This window comes from Stegostoma tigrinum, chromosome 8 (genome assembly GCF_030684315.1).
Source record: "Stegostoma tigrinum isolate sSteTig4 chromosome 8, sSteTig4.hap1, whole genome shotgun sequence".
Classification (NCBI taxonomy): domain Eukaryota; kingdom Metazoa; phylum Chordata; class Chondrichthyes; order Orectolobiformes; family Stegostomatidae; genus Stegostoma; species Stegostoma tigrinum.
Genome location: NC_081361.1, coordinates 81,749,884 through 81,768,275, shown reverse-complemented (window position 1 = coordinate 81,768,275; position 18,392 = coordinate 81,749,884). Strand labels below are relative to the sequence as shown.

The window sequence follows — 18,392 nt, the reverse complement described above, 5'->3', positions numbered from 1 at the left end:
AAAAATGGCTTGCCTAAACAACACTGAATTCAGTTGTACTGGAGCCCACAGATTGAACACATGTAGTTACTTGTTAACAACTGAATACACAAAGCAGATTTAGAACCCATGAAGTACACTGATGCTTTCAGGAGAAGAGGACAAAATGCCCAGTAAAACAACACAGTTGTAATTTTATAATATCACAATAAAAGGGAAGAGCAATGTTATCTGTCTGATGGTCTTAAATTTCATGTCCATTGCTTTTGGATACAGAACATCCTTGAGTTGCTGCTGCTGCTGTAAAGTTTGATCTGAGCAACTAGGTTATTTGGGGAAGTCAGATCATTTTATGGGGAAACCAGGTTCTAACAGTTCCTGGAATCAAATTTTGGAGGCTCATTCTACCAAATTGACTTTTAGGCAATATTGCTCAATTCACAGAACTTCAACAAACTATTCGAGGCTTTCAATTTTGCCTATATTCATTGATTTTTAGACATACTCAATTGAATTTTGAAAGTCACTGTGGACTATAGCAAACCCCACATTGTGAATTTGTTGGAAATGTCAAACTTTTTTTCTTCTTCTTTTGGTATTCACTTGTGATAAATTGATCATATTCTGAAATTGTTATACTATTTGTTTTATAATGGTTCCATCAAAGAAAATTGTAATGCAGTTGAAGGGACAATCAACTTTATCATCTTTCAGACACTGAGAATTCATCCACCATTGAGTTCCAGTGTATGCTTTACATCTGCTTGGATTTGGTTCATAAAATTCATCTTTCCTTTGTAGATCCTGGAGAAATTAGTGCCTTACCCGAGAGTCCTCAGGAAATAAGGAAGATCAAGATGAGCTATTGAATTCTTACATTTGTAAATGTCACATCTGTACAGAAGAATCAATTACTGATTGCGCACATTTTCTATGTTGGGCTACATGGCTTCTTAATGTGTTTGTTATCAAAATATGCATTTAATTTTACTATTTATAAGCAGCTAGCATGGACATTTGTCCTCTATTCAGTTATAAAGACAGTATTTTACATTTGATTGACGCATTGACAGAATTACACAAGCAGTACTTTTTTAAGCAATAACAAATAGAAAAAATATATAGTTAGAATTAAAGTGAATCTTGCTTCTGAATGAGCTACCTTTAAATCCAAGTCAGTTCTTTCCGTTCTCTCTCCTCCAGCAAAGAGATTTATTTACTTCTCAGTGTAAGATGAGGAAATGTGATTACTTACCTTAGAATATCAGCATTATATTTCATGTGCCTTTTCTCATCAGAAGTGATCTGATAAATAGATTAAAACCTGGTGGCTGATTGTTTAGTATATATGGTATGAGAGAGACCAGGCCAGATTATGTCTCCTTCAATTTAGAAATGAGTTAGCCCAAGAACTTAGTCTTTTTCTGTTTCTGTTGCATGCTTTCTGTTGTGCCAATTCATTTTAAGATTGTTACCTCAAACTTTTCACTACTGTATCTATCACATGCTCATATTTCATTTCTCTGGCATGTTGTTCATTAGATGGCTTCTTTTACTTTTTCCCTTTAACTGACATTTTCTTTATTATACAAGTTTGCATGATGATTATTATAACATTCAAATTGATATCTCTGAATAAACCATCTTAATTTGGATGCTTACACACAATTTGCACCCACATTTTGTGAATAGTGATACATGCATTACTATGTTATTTATGTTACACAATACAAGGTGCACACTATCCTATCATTTCCTATGCAATGGTGGCTACTGAACTTCAAAAGATATTAAGCCGTAAAGCATTTTGATGAAATTGGCATCAGTATATTAGCTATCAATAAACATAATGCTAAGTATATCATCATATCCAAAACTTGTCTATTAGGCTCAATTTTGAATACAGGTAATCAAGACTATAATTCATGACTGCAACATAATCTATTATAAATCATTACATTTCTCCTGACTTGTATTGAAAATTATATGAAAAATATATTTTCCAGTCTAATATTTGCCATAACATTGATGCTACAATTTGATGCGTTCTAATACAGATGTATACAAAGTCATGGGAGTAAATATATTTCAAGTTTACAGCCTTTGTCACAAGTGGACAATAGCAAGTTAGAAATGTAGAGAATGACCTAGCCCAAGCTAAGTTGGAATAGTTACAGAATTCATTGCATACATTTGAGATCATAGCAATTGTTTCTAACATCAAATCAGCAAATCAACAGTTGAGAATTAGCACATAACACGTTTGTTTCAAACGATGGAGCAAAATTAAAGAAAAACGCTATTTGCTGTCTTGTCCCCCACACTATACTCTCATCAAGCATTTACTATATCCTGGTGGATAATTAGACATGCTAAGCTTTCATATTGTTACAACATACAAATTTTAAATTGTTACTTCCTATGTTTTATTTTTGTTTCAGTTTTTACATACTAAAATCGTCAACAAATTAAAAGTCCTTAAATTTGGATTGAAACATGAAATATGGTGATTCATTTAAACATGACATGATATCTAGAATGTACTAATAGAATTATATAATCCCTTAACAGTGTTCGTACTTTTACAAATTCTGAAAATATTTCAGACAAACAAAAATATCAATACTTTTCATGGCCAGCAAAGTAAATTTAGTTTAAACCCACTTGATCACTTCCCATAGAATAAACAGACTGTAATTTCAAGTGATGGTGGATTCTTTTGGTGTTTGCCATTAGTGGAGATTTTCCACAATTCATTTTAAAGGATTAATAATTATAGTCACCTGCAATTTCCTGTAATTTCTTCATGTTCTGCAATATCCTGTATTATATCTGAATACCTCATTGTTTATGCTTTGTGATTGTTCTGAATTCATGCAAAATATATTACCTTCATATTTTTGGTCCCTCATTCCTATTAATATCAGTTCGGTATTTGTTAAATAGCATAGATCACTGAAGTATGGGTCAAATGGTTCAGCGCACAATGTTTCACATATCTGTGACTTGAGTTCTATCTGACTAAAAATTCTCTACTATCATTAGGTGATTTAAGTGAAGCACTTTTGGCAAGTATTAATTTTAAATCTTAAAATTCTCCATAATTTGGTGATAAATAGAAAAAAATTACCAGCTTCAACTTTGTCAGTGCAATTTTGAAATTTCATACTTAGGTCATCCTGATGCCCTCAGAATGAGATTGGACAAATTATGCTAATAACTCAATATTAGCGCACACACATTAGTGCTGAAATATTCTGGGTAAAAGATGCTTCTCTGCTTAGGTTGATTCAATTACTTTATACTGATTTCTCATGGCTTCACTAAAGCTAAAGGCTTGTAAAAACATATTAACAGATATGCAAACAACAAAAGATATTAAAGTTGGTCAATTGTCTTTTGCAATCTTATATCTTACAGCATTATGGAACTGTTTATGAACTCATCTACACCTTTATGCTTCATTCAACAGTCAAAAATATATATTTTTAGAATCAGTTACCAGTAACAAATTCTCAATCAATGGTTTGGGAAGATGAATTGCTCTACAGCAGATATCAACATCAGTGTCAATAATCTTAACATGGTAAAAAAATGACCTTGTGTTGACTTTATTCTTCATTTCAGCAAAATTTGGATTTAATTTTAACAAATATCACACTTTTGAATAAAACGCACTTAACCACAGAACTCAGATAGGTCAAAGTGAAACAGTGAAGACAATTTTGTTCAAGAAAGCTGACTTCAAGTATATTAACAGGCTGGAAAGTGAGGCATAAGTACTACAAAATAGTTATAGCTAACAAAGTGTTTTTCATCTTTATCCTGTTTTGTTGAACTATAGCTATTAGATTTTAAAGCAGGAATTTGGCACATTTTCATGAGATAGTAAAAGCTGACAAGTTGTTTCCAGGATTAGTAAATATGCAGGTTGTGTCTTCTACGTCAAATGGTCATTCAACTAGCACAAGCCTTCTTTCTGAATTGAATAGGATAGGCAATGTTACTGTTTAATACATATCAGTTCAATTTTAATTTTGGTTTATTCATGGAGAAAAATAAACATACACTTGTCTTGAAATTATCTCTATATATGGTTCTCATACAATTTTTGTAGATGAATTGAGGTTCAGTAACAACTTTTTAAAGGACAGGCCATGGTACAAGATGGTAGTTGTTATACAAGAGAGTTGTAGCAAGGAAATAGAATATGGAAGTTTTGTGTGGAAAGAAAGCAAGTAGAGGGATCCAGAACCTGTGTGTTTCCTGAAAATGCAACTTTGGATTAGTCATTGGTAACATTCAGTGGAGGCAAGTCTTGATACAAAACGAAAAGCTTTAGGTCTTGTATTCTTCCATAGTGAAAACTAAAATGCAGGATTTTTGAGTAAGCTGAGATGAAATTATGTTATAAAAGTGAGTTCTGAGGAGGTAAGAATATGCATTATAGCCTGTCAAGTGCCACATATACAACTATAGTTAACAAGGAACTGGAACCAGAAATGAAGAACACAAAAATAATTAGCTGAGTGTACATACCAAAGCCAGAATATGTGAGTGATACTAAAGGATACCACTGTTGTGCAGTTGAATTTTTTTAAAGCATACTGGAATTAGCTAATAGTGATTTTAGCTACTGTCAATGTTTTTCTCCTGAGTAGTCGGCAAATTTATGAAGTGCTACATTCCAATTAGAGAAGTCTAGAATGGGGTTAGTGTGCAAACAAAATCTCTGCCATGAAAGTTCTGAGTCCTTTTTTCAGAAACGCTAGATTTTTTTTTGTTGTGAATGTAAACTTTTTGGTAGACAGGAAAACAATTCTTCTTAAGTGTTTGATCGCGTTACTTTAGGGAAATTAAATTAGCTTACCTTGTGTCATAGGTAAAAGTCAAATGCTTTAGATGTGTCGGATAAATACCACACACAAAGTTTTAAATTTTATAGAAATAGTGATTGACATTAATAAATCAAAAGGTTATCCATATAGTGTACAGTTTATCACGCCACTGATTCTGGCAGTAGGCACATCCGAAAGTAAAAAAAAACTATCTTGAAATTCCAATGTCCTTAAGCTTCCAAGCTTGCTGTTGCAAATCAACGTTTTCTGTATTAATCCAAAATTGAAACAGCATTTTCTCATTGGCGTAAATGATGGCAGTGTTAAAACTTTAATCTTAGCAGTAACATATTCGGAGATTAAGCTGACAATGCAATGACTGGACAATGAAGTATTGTAAAGAAACTTCCCATGTTGTATGTTCTAACAGCTCTAAAAGTATTGTCCAGACAATTGGTTATCATATTCTATCATTCTTATGACCTTACGCTACTTGGCAGAAACTGACAATTTTCCTCTGGCCTTGAAATTGCAAAGTTTTTTTATGATGAACTCGTCAAATGACATAAACTAAATTACTTAACATAGTGGATGGGTTTTAAGAATTTAGATTTTTTTAAATTATTTAAATATCTGGATATTCATACATGCTAAAAAAGTGTCAATTAACTATATCACATTATTGCAATAAGAAAAATCATCTTAATATACTATAATTATTTACTTCTCATCCATATTATCTGCTCAAATGCATAAGGCTCCCTCATATTTGTATGTAATTTTTCAATTGCAGCTATATGAAAATAACATTGCAGGAAATGCTTTGCCTTGATGAAACTGGTAAATAGAAAGTTCAAGTATAATTTCAATTTCAATTTTACAAATTATGTAATTCTCAACTATTTATGTGTTGCAATTAATATAAAGGATGGTAGTCATTTACATTTTTAATAGTTATTCCAAAGCAAGAAGTCAAGACACAGTCACGTTTATTATTTTCCAAGAATCCCACATATGTAAGTTTTTTTTTCAACTTACTGCCTGATTAACCAACCTAAGATAAATCATTTCAATGATACATAGATGCTGGCTTGCCAATGTAATAAGTATTGTGCACATATTATGACAAATGTGAGAAAGAGTAATAACTAATACTAATATTTATTCACTACTTAACTACAAAAAGTACTTATCACCATTAAATGTGTTTCTCAGACAATGGCAGCCAAATGGTACATGGTAAAGCATTGTGTTGCATCACGTTTTATTAATGATTTTGAAGAAAAAAATTCTAATTGGGCCCACAAGAATCATTACAGTATTATTTCATTGTAATGTTACGATTGGCATATTTGGCAACAAACTTGAACAGTTAAATCAGTTTTGAAGAAACTAACGTTGACGTCAGTAAAATACTCTTACAGTCTTTTAATAAAATGGATAATTTTCCTATAAATGTTATAAATATTTCTAATTGAAATATTCTAATTATTGTATCTTTATACTTTTAAATGGAAACTGCAATCCCCACCTGTCTCTGCAAGTATGTTTTGTTTTACCTGTAATGAGCTGATTTTAATAACTTTCCCATAAGAATGAAAATTGACTCATTTAATGGGAATATACACACATTTTCATTTTTCAAAGAATTGTGACTGACAAAATTCAGTGTAGTCTTGGCTAATATCATTAATTTTTTTTCTACTTGACATAATAACACTAACATTTGTATCAATTATTTTTTATTAATTATGATGGCTTTACGACATCAATATTTTAGCATCAAAGAATCATATTAGACCATTACCTGCTCAACAATGCATCTATAGAAAACCATAAACTCCATTTTGCTTTCTTCAATTGCATTTTATCATGCCAGTTCCAATTCAGATGTTTCCAACATAATTTATACTGATATTATGCAAATACTTTGTACAAATCGATAAACATTTTTCGTGGCAGTTTGTGTCAAAGAAGAATTCCTATGACATTACAAGTCTTATGATCGGAATTTGCTTTAGTGTTTGAGCCTTTAATGTCCATCTGTTCATTAAAGATCAATGACACTGGCAACATGTACAACATAAAAATTGCTATACATAAATTGCACAACATTTAAGTGTCATCTGCTAAATTTGTATTTTTTGTAAGAAATTGATTTCTTAAAATGTTTGTATTCTTACTTGGCTGTGAGAATGTGGTTTGAATTTTGAAACCTGTTTTGTTTTAAAACATTTGATACATAGCACGAGTATTAAATATCTTGATAAATTAATGCGATTTGGCACTTTTAAACTTCAGTTGCAAAACAGGTCAAGCTTTTGATTCTGCTTGTTCTAGGGAACCTTTGTAGTACTGAAAATCCTTTGAACCTTATAATCACATAAATAGGCTATAAATGGTTTTTGCTATATCAAAAGCAAATAAATGTTAGAAATAAACTCGAAGCCCAGCCTAAATTCGCCTTTAAACAAACTGAAAAGAAAGATGAACTGAAAATCATTTCATAATTTATATCTTGGCGTAGCAATGCTACTGCAATCCTCAAAGGGCACTGCTTTCACCATCATTCACTTCCTTCAACAATACATTCGTTACAATTACCATTACCGTTACTATGTGGAGGCAGCTGTGACATTTATTCTGACACTGAAATAAAAGCTCTTGCCACTTTAGAAAGGTGACTTCCTAATGTACAATCCATGGCTTCATAAATTTTTCATTTATCTTTTGGTTTCTTTTCACCAAAGTCCAGTCACTTGAAGTTAGTTTCTCACAGCCCCCAGAGTGACGATCGATTTCAAGCATACATGAGCTAGTAGATCCAACACCTCATAGATAAATATCAGAATTAATAGAAAAATGCCTCCAATTATTTATTGCTGTTACTGTATTTTTAATGCACACTGTTACCTGCTCCAGCATGTTTTAATTGAGCTATATTGTCGTCTGTTTGTCAGGTGTTAAGCTTAGTACAGGATAAAAAGTGTCTACTCGTGTGAAGGCAACTTCTGAGCGCAAGCGTCAAGGCCCTGTTTTAATTTTGCTGTTTCATTTTGTTTTATTTGCCAATATCGCCACAATTTGAGCTACTGATCCAGAAGCAAAAAAATTGAGTGTTTACGTGAACTATGTTTTCCGAAATCAAAGTATTAAAGGAAATCAGTCTAATGAGGAGAGATGCCTGTCTCCTCTGTGGCTTGTGTTCTATGGTGAACAACTAATCCCTGGTAACGCAATGCGTCTTTGTAAGTCCAACAGATTCAAAACCTTTGAAATATTTTCGAGCTCATCTGCCGAATATCTATTTTCCAATTAATTCATCTTGAAATCGTCACGGAAAGAGTTGCGTTACTGTTCTCACTTCTAATGGCAACAACCTTACTTGTTTCATAAACTCATACTTTACAATATGAAAATAAAATGTCTGAAATACTCGCACTTTTATGCCTTAATAAATTACTATACTTTGCAGTTTGATATGCAAAGATGAAACATTGAGTATCGTAAGGATTGTATTTTGCCTGTTTTTGCGTTGCTGCAAAGTCATGCTTTAACAAAGGTCAGATAACTGTTGGAAAAATAATACAAATGATGTCAGCTTTTGTGAAAACCAGTGGCAATTTAAGTTTTGTTTTAAAGTAGAAATCTGCATGACATATTTGTTGTGTGAAAATACAGTGCCATTATATAAAGTTTTTGAAGGTATTGGCAAAGTAGAACATGGAAGTACTAAGATGTTACTTATAGTGTAGGGTAGTGTAAGTGTCCTTTAGTAAATCCAAAGCTTTTTCAGTGAAATTATAGCTTCTTTCTTTTGCAACCGTTACAAAATGCGAATACTTCAGGTTGGAATTCATTGCACGGTCAATAGGAGATGGTAGCAGGACATAAGTTAATTGGTTAAACACTTTTAGCTGTTATAAACCAGTAATTAATGTGACTTTACAAATTGAAAGTAAACACCGCAAGGCGATTGGATGTGCATGTGATTTGGCTCCACGCACAAATGCTACCATGCCTAATGTTCTACAGAACAGGTGTAGCACTGCTCAAAATTTACAAACGCACATAAGAGTTGCAGTAACCAATGTTCAAGCGTTATTGCTTGTATCTCGCTTCACTGAGAAGGCATAACCCAGTAATGAATCCGACATGTATTCTAATGCATCATTACACGCTGCTTCTGCAGTGCAATAAAGTACTTGGCTGACATAAATTTTGGGTGGGGCAGGAGTACAATGTCCCTGCCTCTGAATAGGTTTAACGCAAAACGAGTCACTGGTTAGAGTTAGGTTTGACGTATACTTTACTTTTATCTCTACTGAAAACGTGCATTTACAAATATGGCTACCGATATTTTTAAAAAGTAGCGAGGATTATTTTGTAGGTTCTAGAGAATGAAAAATGTCCATATAGCACAATCGGCGCTAAAAGTATCAAAAAGTATCAAAAAGACCAACCTGGAGAAACTGAAATTGAAGCAATTAGTTTACCCTAACTGTTGCTTTACAAATGTCGAATTATCTGTAATCAACTGTAAAATGATAACTTAATATTCGTTCCATTAAATACAATTAATTTTCGGTGGGTTTCTACGATATGAATATATGATAAACACATGCGCATAGCCAAATTCTTGCCATTATATAAAGAAGGGTATACAGTGTCTGATTCTAGCTGATGAGGTCTCATTATAAAAGTGTAAAAGTGCAATTTCAATGACTTTCCAGTGATAGTTTCAATAGAAGCCATTTTACTTTCGTATTTATCCCACTTATTCCTGCTTCACAAGCTATGCATATACTCACGTTCTGTTACCAACTGGAAAAGAAAGAAAGGTAACTCTTCAAAACATGTATCACAGAGCTACTGAGATTATTCTGATAAACCAACAGTCTTGTGATTGAAAAGATGGGGTTTCCATGGCTGTAATTTGCAAGAAAGGATGAAGTATGATAATCATACAAATTAACCTTCGGTGCTATCTCCCCCAACCATGCCAAAATGAGTCGAGGTGAGACAGTGCACCGTGTCTGGGGGAAAATCAGTTGAGCAGACAAATGATCTGTAAAGGGTTAGACTGGACTTTGAGAGGATAAAAAGATTTAATCCGAATCGAATTCCTATTTGCCTTTGACTGTACTACTGTGGAACGATCTGATTTTCGATGATCTGTACCGTGATGTTATAAACTTTAGGGACATTTACGAAACTCTGGGAAGCAAAAGTAGATAACCTTTTAATTCAACTCTTCAAGATATAACCACACGTTTTAGAAATCAGATTTTGGACGTTTGTCTTACATAACTAGACACACTAAATTGCTGACGTCTTGGGGGTGGGTGGATTTAAATAATACTAGAAATCTGGGATATTTAATTTACGGTTCATGGCAAAGAAAATGGAATTACAACGTATTATCAATTAATGTGAATATTTGTTTTAAAATAACCCCCTTAAAGATAGAAAACAGCAACTAGCTGTTGTTAATTTAAAACTGCAGTCTGAAGTTTTATTTCTTGAGTCTGATACAGCACTAAAGGACGTCTCTACAAATGACTGCTTAAGTCCCAGTTTCATCCATTGTCATTTACATTATCTCTCTAGGTGGTTCCGCAGTAACGTCTCAATAGCAAATTGATTTTACAACGTCATGAATTCTACATCCGACAGAAAGGATCTGTTGAACATCGATGTACAAGAACGCTTACATGTCTCAAAAGCCATTCCTACACGTTCTAAAACCTAAATGCACTTAAAACAGAACCAACCCGCTTTTGAAAGTTGTCTTTTTCTTCAACTGGTTTAGCTTGTTTTTTGGTTGTGTTGCTGCGGTTACAATTGGTGGGTTTTGGCAAATGGTACAAACCACTGGAGTTGCCTTCTCCAACAGATTGTTTAAAAAAGGGGGAGGGTGGTTCTAATGCTGGTATGCAACGCAAATAAATTCATTTGTTTTTAAAATCTGAAACTTAAAGTATTGATACACGTCTTGTGAGCACGTTACCATTTCTTATGGAGAGCTGTGTTGTAGAACATCAAAGAAACCCACAATTCCTTTATGCAAAAGTACATTTGGTTTTAGTCCATTGAGGTGCGAAGACTTAACTCTCCTCGACTACGCGTATTCTTAAGCAATAACAACGTAATCCGTATTATACACCCAAGAATACCCGTCACCGAAGAGAGTCTGAATAAATCTAGCAACATTTAGCCAATGCCAAAAATCCACACCCATTATCAACAAAGACGGCATCCAAAGAATGAATCTGAGTAGTCGTTCCCTCAGTACAGAGCAAGTCGAGTTTTCATCAGTGCCATTCTGCAAAGGGAAAATGAATAAAATGCATTTTGAAGTACGACCAGAATTGGCGACGATTTAGTGTACTTGATATCTGTCTCCAAATGTACGGCATTTGAAATTACAGCCTATCTGAAAAGGGTAGACTTCAAAAGCACTGAGTTAAGTAACTCACCTGTGTGATGCAGCGTAGCATTTGCAGAATAACGCGTAGCTGGTAGCATTCTTCGAATTTCGATTTTTCATTCTCAAAAGCAAATATTCCCCTGAACATTGAGTCGAAAAGACGCCCAGCAGCTAGGTTCCTGGGGTAGCAGGAGGGGAGGGTGGGGGTGATTGGTGGGAGGTTAAAACAAAGGACACATAATTTCATTCATTAGTTGTGAATCCCTTTATCTAATTATACATTGCCTTGAAAATAATTTGGAAGTGGGAGGAACAACTGTGCGTGGGTGGGTGACAGAAGTATTAAAAGTATTAATGGTAGGTGATGGGAGTATTGATTTGAAATATTTAAAGATAATCTTTACTAATCAACTGTGTAAAAATATACGATTCAGAAGTCATTTTAAGAAAGAGCAACAATAAGGACAGTTGTTCTCATCAATAGGTATGGACAGGCTGAAACAGGCTGAATCTCCAAGTGAATCAGCTAAAGAAACCCTTACAGGCCTCTACACAGAGATCCTTAACTAAATTACAATGAAGGGAAAGCAGAGAGACAGGAAAAAATTCAATATTTCCCTGAGCACCGTTACTACTATGATTCCTCTGTCGATGTTGGGTGATGGGGTAACTGAGAATACATCTTTTTGTTCAATGCATCACCACTCCCAAGCATGGTATTTCCTCCTTTTTTCAGCTTATGAAAGGGGTGGAACCCATAAAAAAGGACAGGCAAAAGCCTCTTTTTTATGGTTACTTAATCCTTATCACATTGTAATACCATCTTATGCCTATTGACTGACTGTGCCCAGCATCCTGAAATCTCCGTGACAGATGAGATTGGCACAAAAAAGAACAAAATCAACAATGAGTGGCTTGTGTTGAATACCGAATTTCATCACCGAATGAAGTAACTATTTTCACAGCATTTCGATTCCCCATTTCAATTCCTGACAGAATTTCGCCAGAGATTACAGAACACAATCGGGTGCATGTTCACCTAAAACCAGTTCTTTCTGCGAGGCTGCTGCCATTGGCAGTCTCCAAATTGATGTTTTGGGGAAAAAAATGCCAAAATCAGACGTTCAACTGTGAGAACGTACTGTTACCTTGGCGGCACCCACCACAGTAGACATACGAGGCTTTCATAATTGCAATAGCAAATACATCAGTGCAATACAGAAAAAAAATCAATTTATTTCGCGTAAATTTCCTAATACTCACAAGAATATCTGTAAAATAATGCCTTATGCTTGATAACCATGAGCAGGAGAACGGCAGAGTCCAGCCCAGCTAGTATTAATACGACATCCAGACTATGGAATGCGCATGTATTCGCATACTCGCCTGCCCAGCGTGCCAGCTTTTTTTTAAAAAAAATACTTAATTGCTTCCATATAAATTACAATGGCGAGACGATGCGCCTGACGAACTGGAGAGAAATGCTACCGAGACAGAGAACGAGCGAGCGAGAGTGAGTGAGAGAGAGAGAGTGAGAGAGAGAGAGAGAGAGAGAGAGAGAGGAACGTTTTCAGCACCACGGAGAGCTCATCTCTAACAGACGCAGGCAGCAGCGACACCGAACCACAGCGCAACAAAAGCTCTTGTGAATCGAAAGTGCACAAGGCGAACTACTTACTAGCACCATTTCCTATGAGACCACTGCCTCTGGGTGCATATTCATACCCCACCCCCCCCCACCCTCACACCCCACCCCACCCCCACCGCCCACCTTCAGGCTATGGTATTCCCAAAAAAAATGACTGTGCAGGGCGCAGGCAGTCAGGGCAACATGCTGTATATCCTGGGAGCCTTGAAATATCCCGCAGTACCAGCCGAGAGACATCATCTGCTAAATACCTTTGTTCATTGATTCCCACGTTGCATCTAGTCAAAATAGCACTGCAATTACCCTTCAATAATGCGATTAGCCATCACGAGCAGCTTGTTTTTTTTATTCACATTTCACTCGAAATGAACGTACCACAGCACAATGTCGGCGCCTTTCACTCATTCTCGCGACATAGTCGTGCATTTTGAACAGCCTATTGTCAAAGTCGTCTTATTTCGCAACGATCCAGAGAGATCCGGGGCGATGTGATTCCCACATTGGTCATTTCACACGTCCCTTTGCAGGGTAAACCAAACTGTGTGATTTGAACCAGTTTTGTTTTTAGAAAAAGAAACTAGATTTTAAAAGGAAATTTAAAGATATGTATTACACACACATTATATATATATATATATATATATATATCAGCCCGGTTAATGTACGCGCTGGATATTGCGAGGATGCATGGCTGGTAGGGGGTGGGAATCACTGCACAGTCAACCAGCAGAGGATTCAAAACAAAACTAAGCGAGGACGAAACTCCGTGTTGCCATTAACACTCCAAGGGTCTCTCTCTCTCTCTCTCTCTGAAGGCACGGGCTTACCTTTCTTTTCCACTGAAGGCTCAAATTCAATCTCCTCCGGGGTCGACATGCGCTACCGATGTGTTTCTCAACCTCCGTTACGAAGGTTGCATTCTGGATTTGTGGAGTGGGGAGTGGGGAGGGGAGGGGGAGGCTGTTGCGGGGTTTGACTGCAGCTCCCATCCACCCTCGAGTCGTAGGTTCTTTCCGACGTGGTTCCCTGTTTTGCTTTTTTTTTGTATTAGGCGTTTTGTAACGGCTCTCCGCTCCAGGGGCTACAAGACGGCTGAGATCTTTACAGACAGAGAGAGAGAGAGAGAAATCTAATCAAAGTGTTCCAATTACGACCAGTTGTCGCCTGTCACAACGCATAAATGTAACTCCGCAACACCACTCCCCCCACAGTAAAAAAACACAATCGTTGGGAACCAGATTTGGAAATGGTTTATTTGCCAGAGAGAGATCATTACATCTCGGTACCATTTAACATAATTTCGTGGATCCCAAACATGCTAATGGTCGATTACTTGAAGGAGATCTGACGTCCCCACTTCATAGTCTCTTATTCATGAGTTCCCAGTAGGAGATGATGAATACCTCTGGGACACTGTTCATATATATACAGCGCAGTGAACAGCAGCTCTGAATGGTTTCAGGATCAGGACCAGCCAGCATTGAACGCTGACATATGTTGACTGAAGTTTAATAATAATAAAAAACCAAGGGATTTTCTCATCAAAATTCGAACCCAGCCACGTCCTCTTATAGAGTTAGCATTGCTTTGAAACCTCGCCATATGCTGTTTATTTGCGTCGATTTTAGATTTCAAACCTGCCATTTTCACACTGGGTGCGAATAATGTGTTTTTTTTTACGGTGTTGGGATGTGAAATCGGTCACAGTTGTAATAAACCACCAGGTAGATTATCTGATCAGTATTAAACCGAAGCTCTTCCATCCTAAATGGTGTACCGCAAACGGGATTACTTTTTGTTTCTTTTGGCGGGGTGGGTAGAGGGGAGTAGTAGTGGACTGGTGCCGAGGATCTTACACTTTTGGTTCCAGGTACTGGAATGATTTGTAAGTTGAGATTTCGAATTTCTGGTTCTTGTCATCGCGTCTGAAAGGAGAAGGATACGCGTGTTAGTTATGCTGTAGCTTTATAACAGGGTGAAGTTCAACTCCCATTACTCATTTGCGATGTCTTTCCATTTATTTGTCAAAACCGAATATGTGCCAGTATGTCCTGCGTTCCATATGGCAAAGGATGTATTCAAGTCGGTTATTTTCACATGCGAACTTATTTAGCCAATAACCCTTAGATATTGGCCCAAAGGTCTAAATTGACTGGCTTTGTAAGCCATCAGACTCGATGCTGGATGCATTATTTATTTACTGAAGTGTGGAGGTGACACTTGCAAATTCCAGAGCAAAATTTCAAACTGACCGCAAAGAGGGGGAAAAAGAAATTGGCGTTTCCTGTATTGTTCGATTTCTACACAAAAGAATTATTACAGCCATGTGCCAACAGGTATTAACACTGTGGTTTGAAAATCTATCCACATGAATACTGCAGTATTTGTTCGTGTCTGTTTTACGACACCTAAAATCAACCAGACAGACTACTAATTAACATGGAGCTGATTCCGCCTGATTGGATGCGAGTTCTTTAAATTGTATACATAACTGGGGGTGGGTAAGGAGCCTTCGTTTAGAAAAGGGGCAGCGCAAATTTCAATCAATTGCAGTAGTTAAGGGTGGCCTCGCCACACCACCTCCTCTCTTTTGTATCCATGTCTGTTAAATATTCACTGGAAAGCTGTAAGCAATGACAATCTCTGTGTGTGTGTGTGTGTGTGTGTGTGTGTACAATCCCCCTGACATTGCAACTTCATCTGAAACCCCAGAGGAGCACTCTGCTCACTGCCAGCTGCTATGCCCCGTTCTTCACATCCAACCGAAGCTTCCCAGATCTGAGACTGACTGATCGGCCGACGCTGCCATTCAAACAAATCAGAGGCTGAGCGGAAGTTCGCCGCGTCTTTACTGTGTTGCCGCCGTTAACAGTGTAGTAAACAGTACACTTGGTGGTTCAGTTGAACTCCGGATCTTCAGATGTACTGGGCGACATATGAGCAGAAGCTGTCCTGCTCTAGCCCTTTATTAGATGTGGGCCAATATGCAACAGAGCCGCGTTAGTTTTGCGAGGCACCAGTCGTGTCGAACTATTGCCACCTGGAGGCCAGGTTTGTATCGCTCTACTACTCTATTGTTTTTCGCCTGATTGATTTTAGATGGGAACTCTGAAAACTCCAGCCCAAAAATGTACAGGCTGCTTTCAGCATATTTACCTCGGCCTCTCACAAATTTACTACATATTCTGCAGGGGAGGGATCATATGCTTATAAGTGGGTTAGCTTGGAAAACAGACCCACACCAACATCGTCCCCCCAGCCCCCACCACAACCTCTCGTCACCAGTTAGGTATTGCAAACTTTATTATTTTCTTCCTTGGATTAAGCCATTACAAAGACCCTATTACAGATGCTCATCCGCGTGTATACATTAAATGTAAGCAAAACACAAAATGCAAATTGTTTTCTTTTTACGGAGAATTACAGCGATATGCAGCTTCGTAAAACATTAAGACCTTTTTTGTTTAAAACGGATTGGACTTATTGCGTCTCAGTAAATTGTCATTTTGTCATATATTTTATACAATAGAATCCAGCCTACCAAAGTCATTTTGTTCATCACTCTTAGTGTCACCTTCCATTTTAGCCGACAATAGGGAGTGGCTTTGGTCATCTGAGCTTTGAGTGGACTTTATTGGTGGTACTGTCTCATTTATATTTTATAAAGGACATGCAACATTGTTTCCCAAAACGTTTCCGCTCCAATCAAGTTGGCGTCATGGTTCCTTTAGTAATCGGTCATTACCTTCGATCTAAGGAACAATCTTGATCGATAACATGTTAAAGATGGACTGGTTTGTTCAGGTCCATTGCAATTAGCATTAACACAGCAACAATCTGTATGAGCCTTTGGGGACAACATGTAAACTATTGAGAGTGAACAATCAGATCATCAAAATATTAGCTAGTGTATAAATTGTTCACTCTATCTACGCTTCTCGCACACTTTTGGTTTTACCACCTTTTTAAGTGTGAATAGATAAAACAGCTACATTAGAGAAGTGGACGAACAAAGTTATTTGTAGGTAACTGTAGAGTGTACAGAATTATCAAACAAACACGAGCACTTAGCTGTATCTGCATATATGTACCGTGATGAATCAGTTGAATCAAACAAAATTCGGGTTAAATATTTTATTGTAGATATTGCCAAATGTAAACAGTGTTCGTATTTACTAGCATATGTATTATACATATTACCTTAGAATTGTTAAGTGCGTTTATTACATGTTTAGAAAAACAAACTGGCAGACTAACTATAAACATTCACTGTCAGTGCGAGATGTAATAACAATTATTAACATAAACTAAACGCAATACATGTAAGGCGGGTTGTACCTCTTACACTAACATCTTATATGTTTTTAAAAAGCAGTCAATTATAGGCCCTCATGTTGCAGCTTGCACTTTCTTTGCTAATTTGCAGCAGTGTTATTTAAGGATAAAGTTATGAAGCAGCCAGACCGGGGAGTCCTCGTCACACGGATCGTGGGCGCCCCCTACTGCCCAGACACGAAGCCAAACACAAATAGATCTCCACCTTACAAGGACTTCAGACAGATCCACTTCCTCCCAAATTCCGAAGCCGAGTGGAAAAAAATGAAAGCATTACACATTCATTTCATTGGTCTAAATGTAGCGAGGTGATTTCGTGCTTTATGTTACATGGATCAAACAATATGAAATAAGTGCAAACATAATCTACAAGATAAACGGGTAAATTTATGTTTAAAATAAATACAGAAAAGATGATTGTAGTTAGCAAAGAAATTCTTTAATCGTAAAATATTGCTTAGTTGGGGAGTTACAACTTTCCATGTGTAAAATAGATCATTTGTGTAATGAATATTTACAAAGGAAATCAAAAATATAAAACGCAACTATATCTACATTGTCAGGGACTCATTACCAACTAAAATACAAAGACCTACTGCGATTAAACTTCGGACACCTTTGCAATTACATCCCGAGGACATCCTAATATTTGGAACTGCGTTGGCGTTAAACGGAGTTCAAAATATAATTGGAGATATTCGCAAATCTTAATACATACATGATCTGAACGACTGATTAAAACAAAAATTATTTCCTCTCCGGGCACCAGACAGTGACTAACTTTCCACACACTCTTAGCCCAAGAAAAACACTTTTCCTTTATAGAGAATACAAAATATAAGAAAGTAGGATTGATTAAAGGACCAGCTGATTCACACTTGGTGTCACACAATAAGGGGCTGTGGGGGGTGGGGGGTTGGAACAGCGTTGCGCAAATCCATTTCCAGCAATCGCCCTTTTAAACTCCACAGCACGCTAAAAAAAACTTACCTCCACAGTCATTCAAATATTCCTTCAAGCAAAGCAAAGAACGTTGGGACACGAGAGAATGAAATCCCGGAAATTATTCGTTTACAACCATAACAATTAAAAATGATAAAAGACCACTGCTATGCCCAACAATCACGAATGCTTGTCCATATTAAATACTTTTACATGTTGT

At 36.4% G+C, this 18,392-nt stretch overlaps 1 protein-coding gene across 4 annotated transcripts in view; it reads right to left on the bottom strand.

The window, feature by feature from the left end:
- Positions 1-13,949, bottom strand: part of dpyda.1 (dihydropyrimidine dehydrogenase a, tandem duplicate 1) — an 837,290-nt gene extending 823,341 nt beyond the window's left edge. The window contains exons 1-2 of one of the 4 annotated variants that reach the window (XM_059648043.1): positions 13,723-13,949; positions 11,297-11,426 (exon numbers count right to left, since the gene is read on the bottom strand). In XM_059648043.1, coding sequence (XP_059504026.1) covers positions 11,297-11,395 — 99 coding nt within the window. In that variant the 5' untranslated portion in view covers positions 11,396-11,426; positions 13,723-13,949. The other 3 variants (XM_059648046.1, XM_059648045.1, XM_059648044.1) reach the window with 3 other exon arrangements.
- Between the last annotated feature and the right edge of the window lie 4,443 nt (positions 13,950-18,392).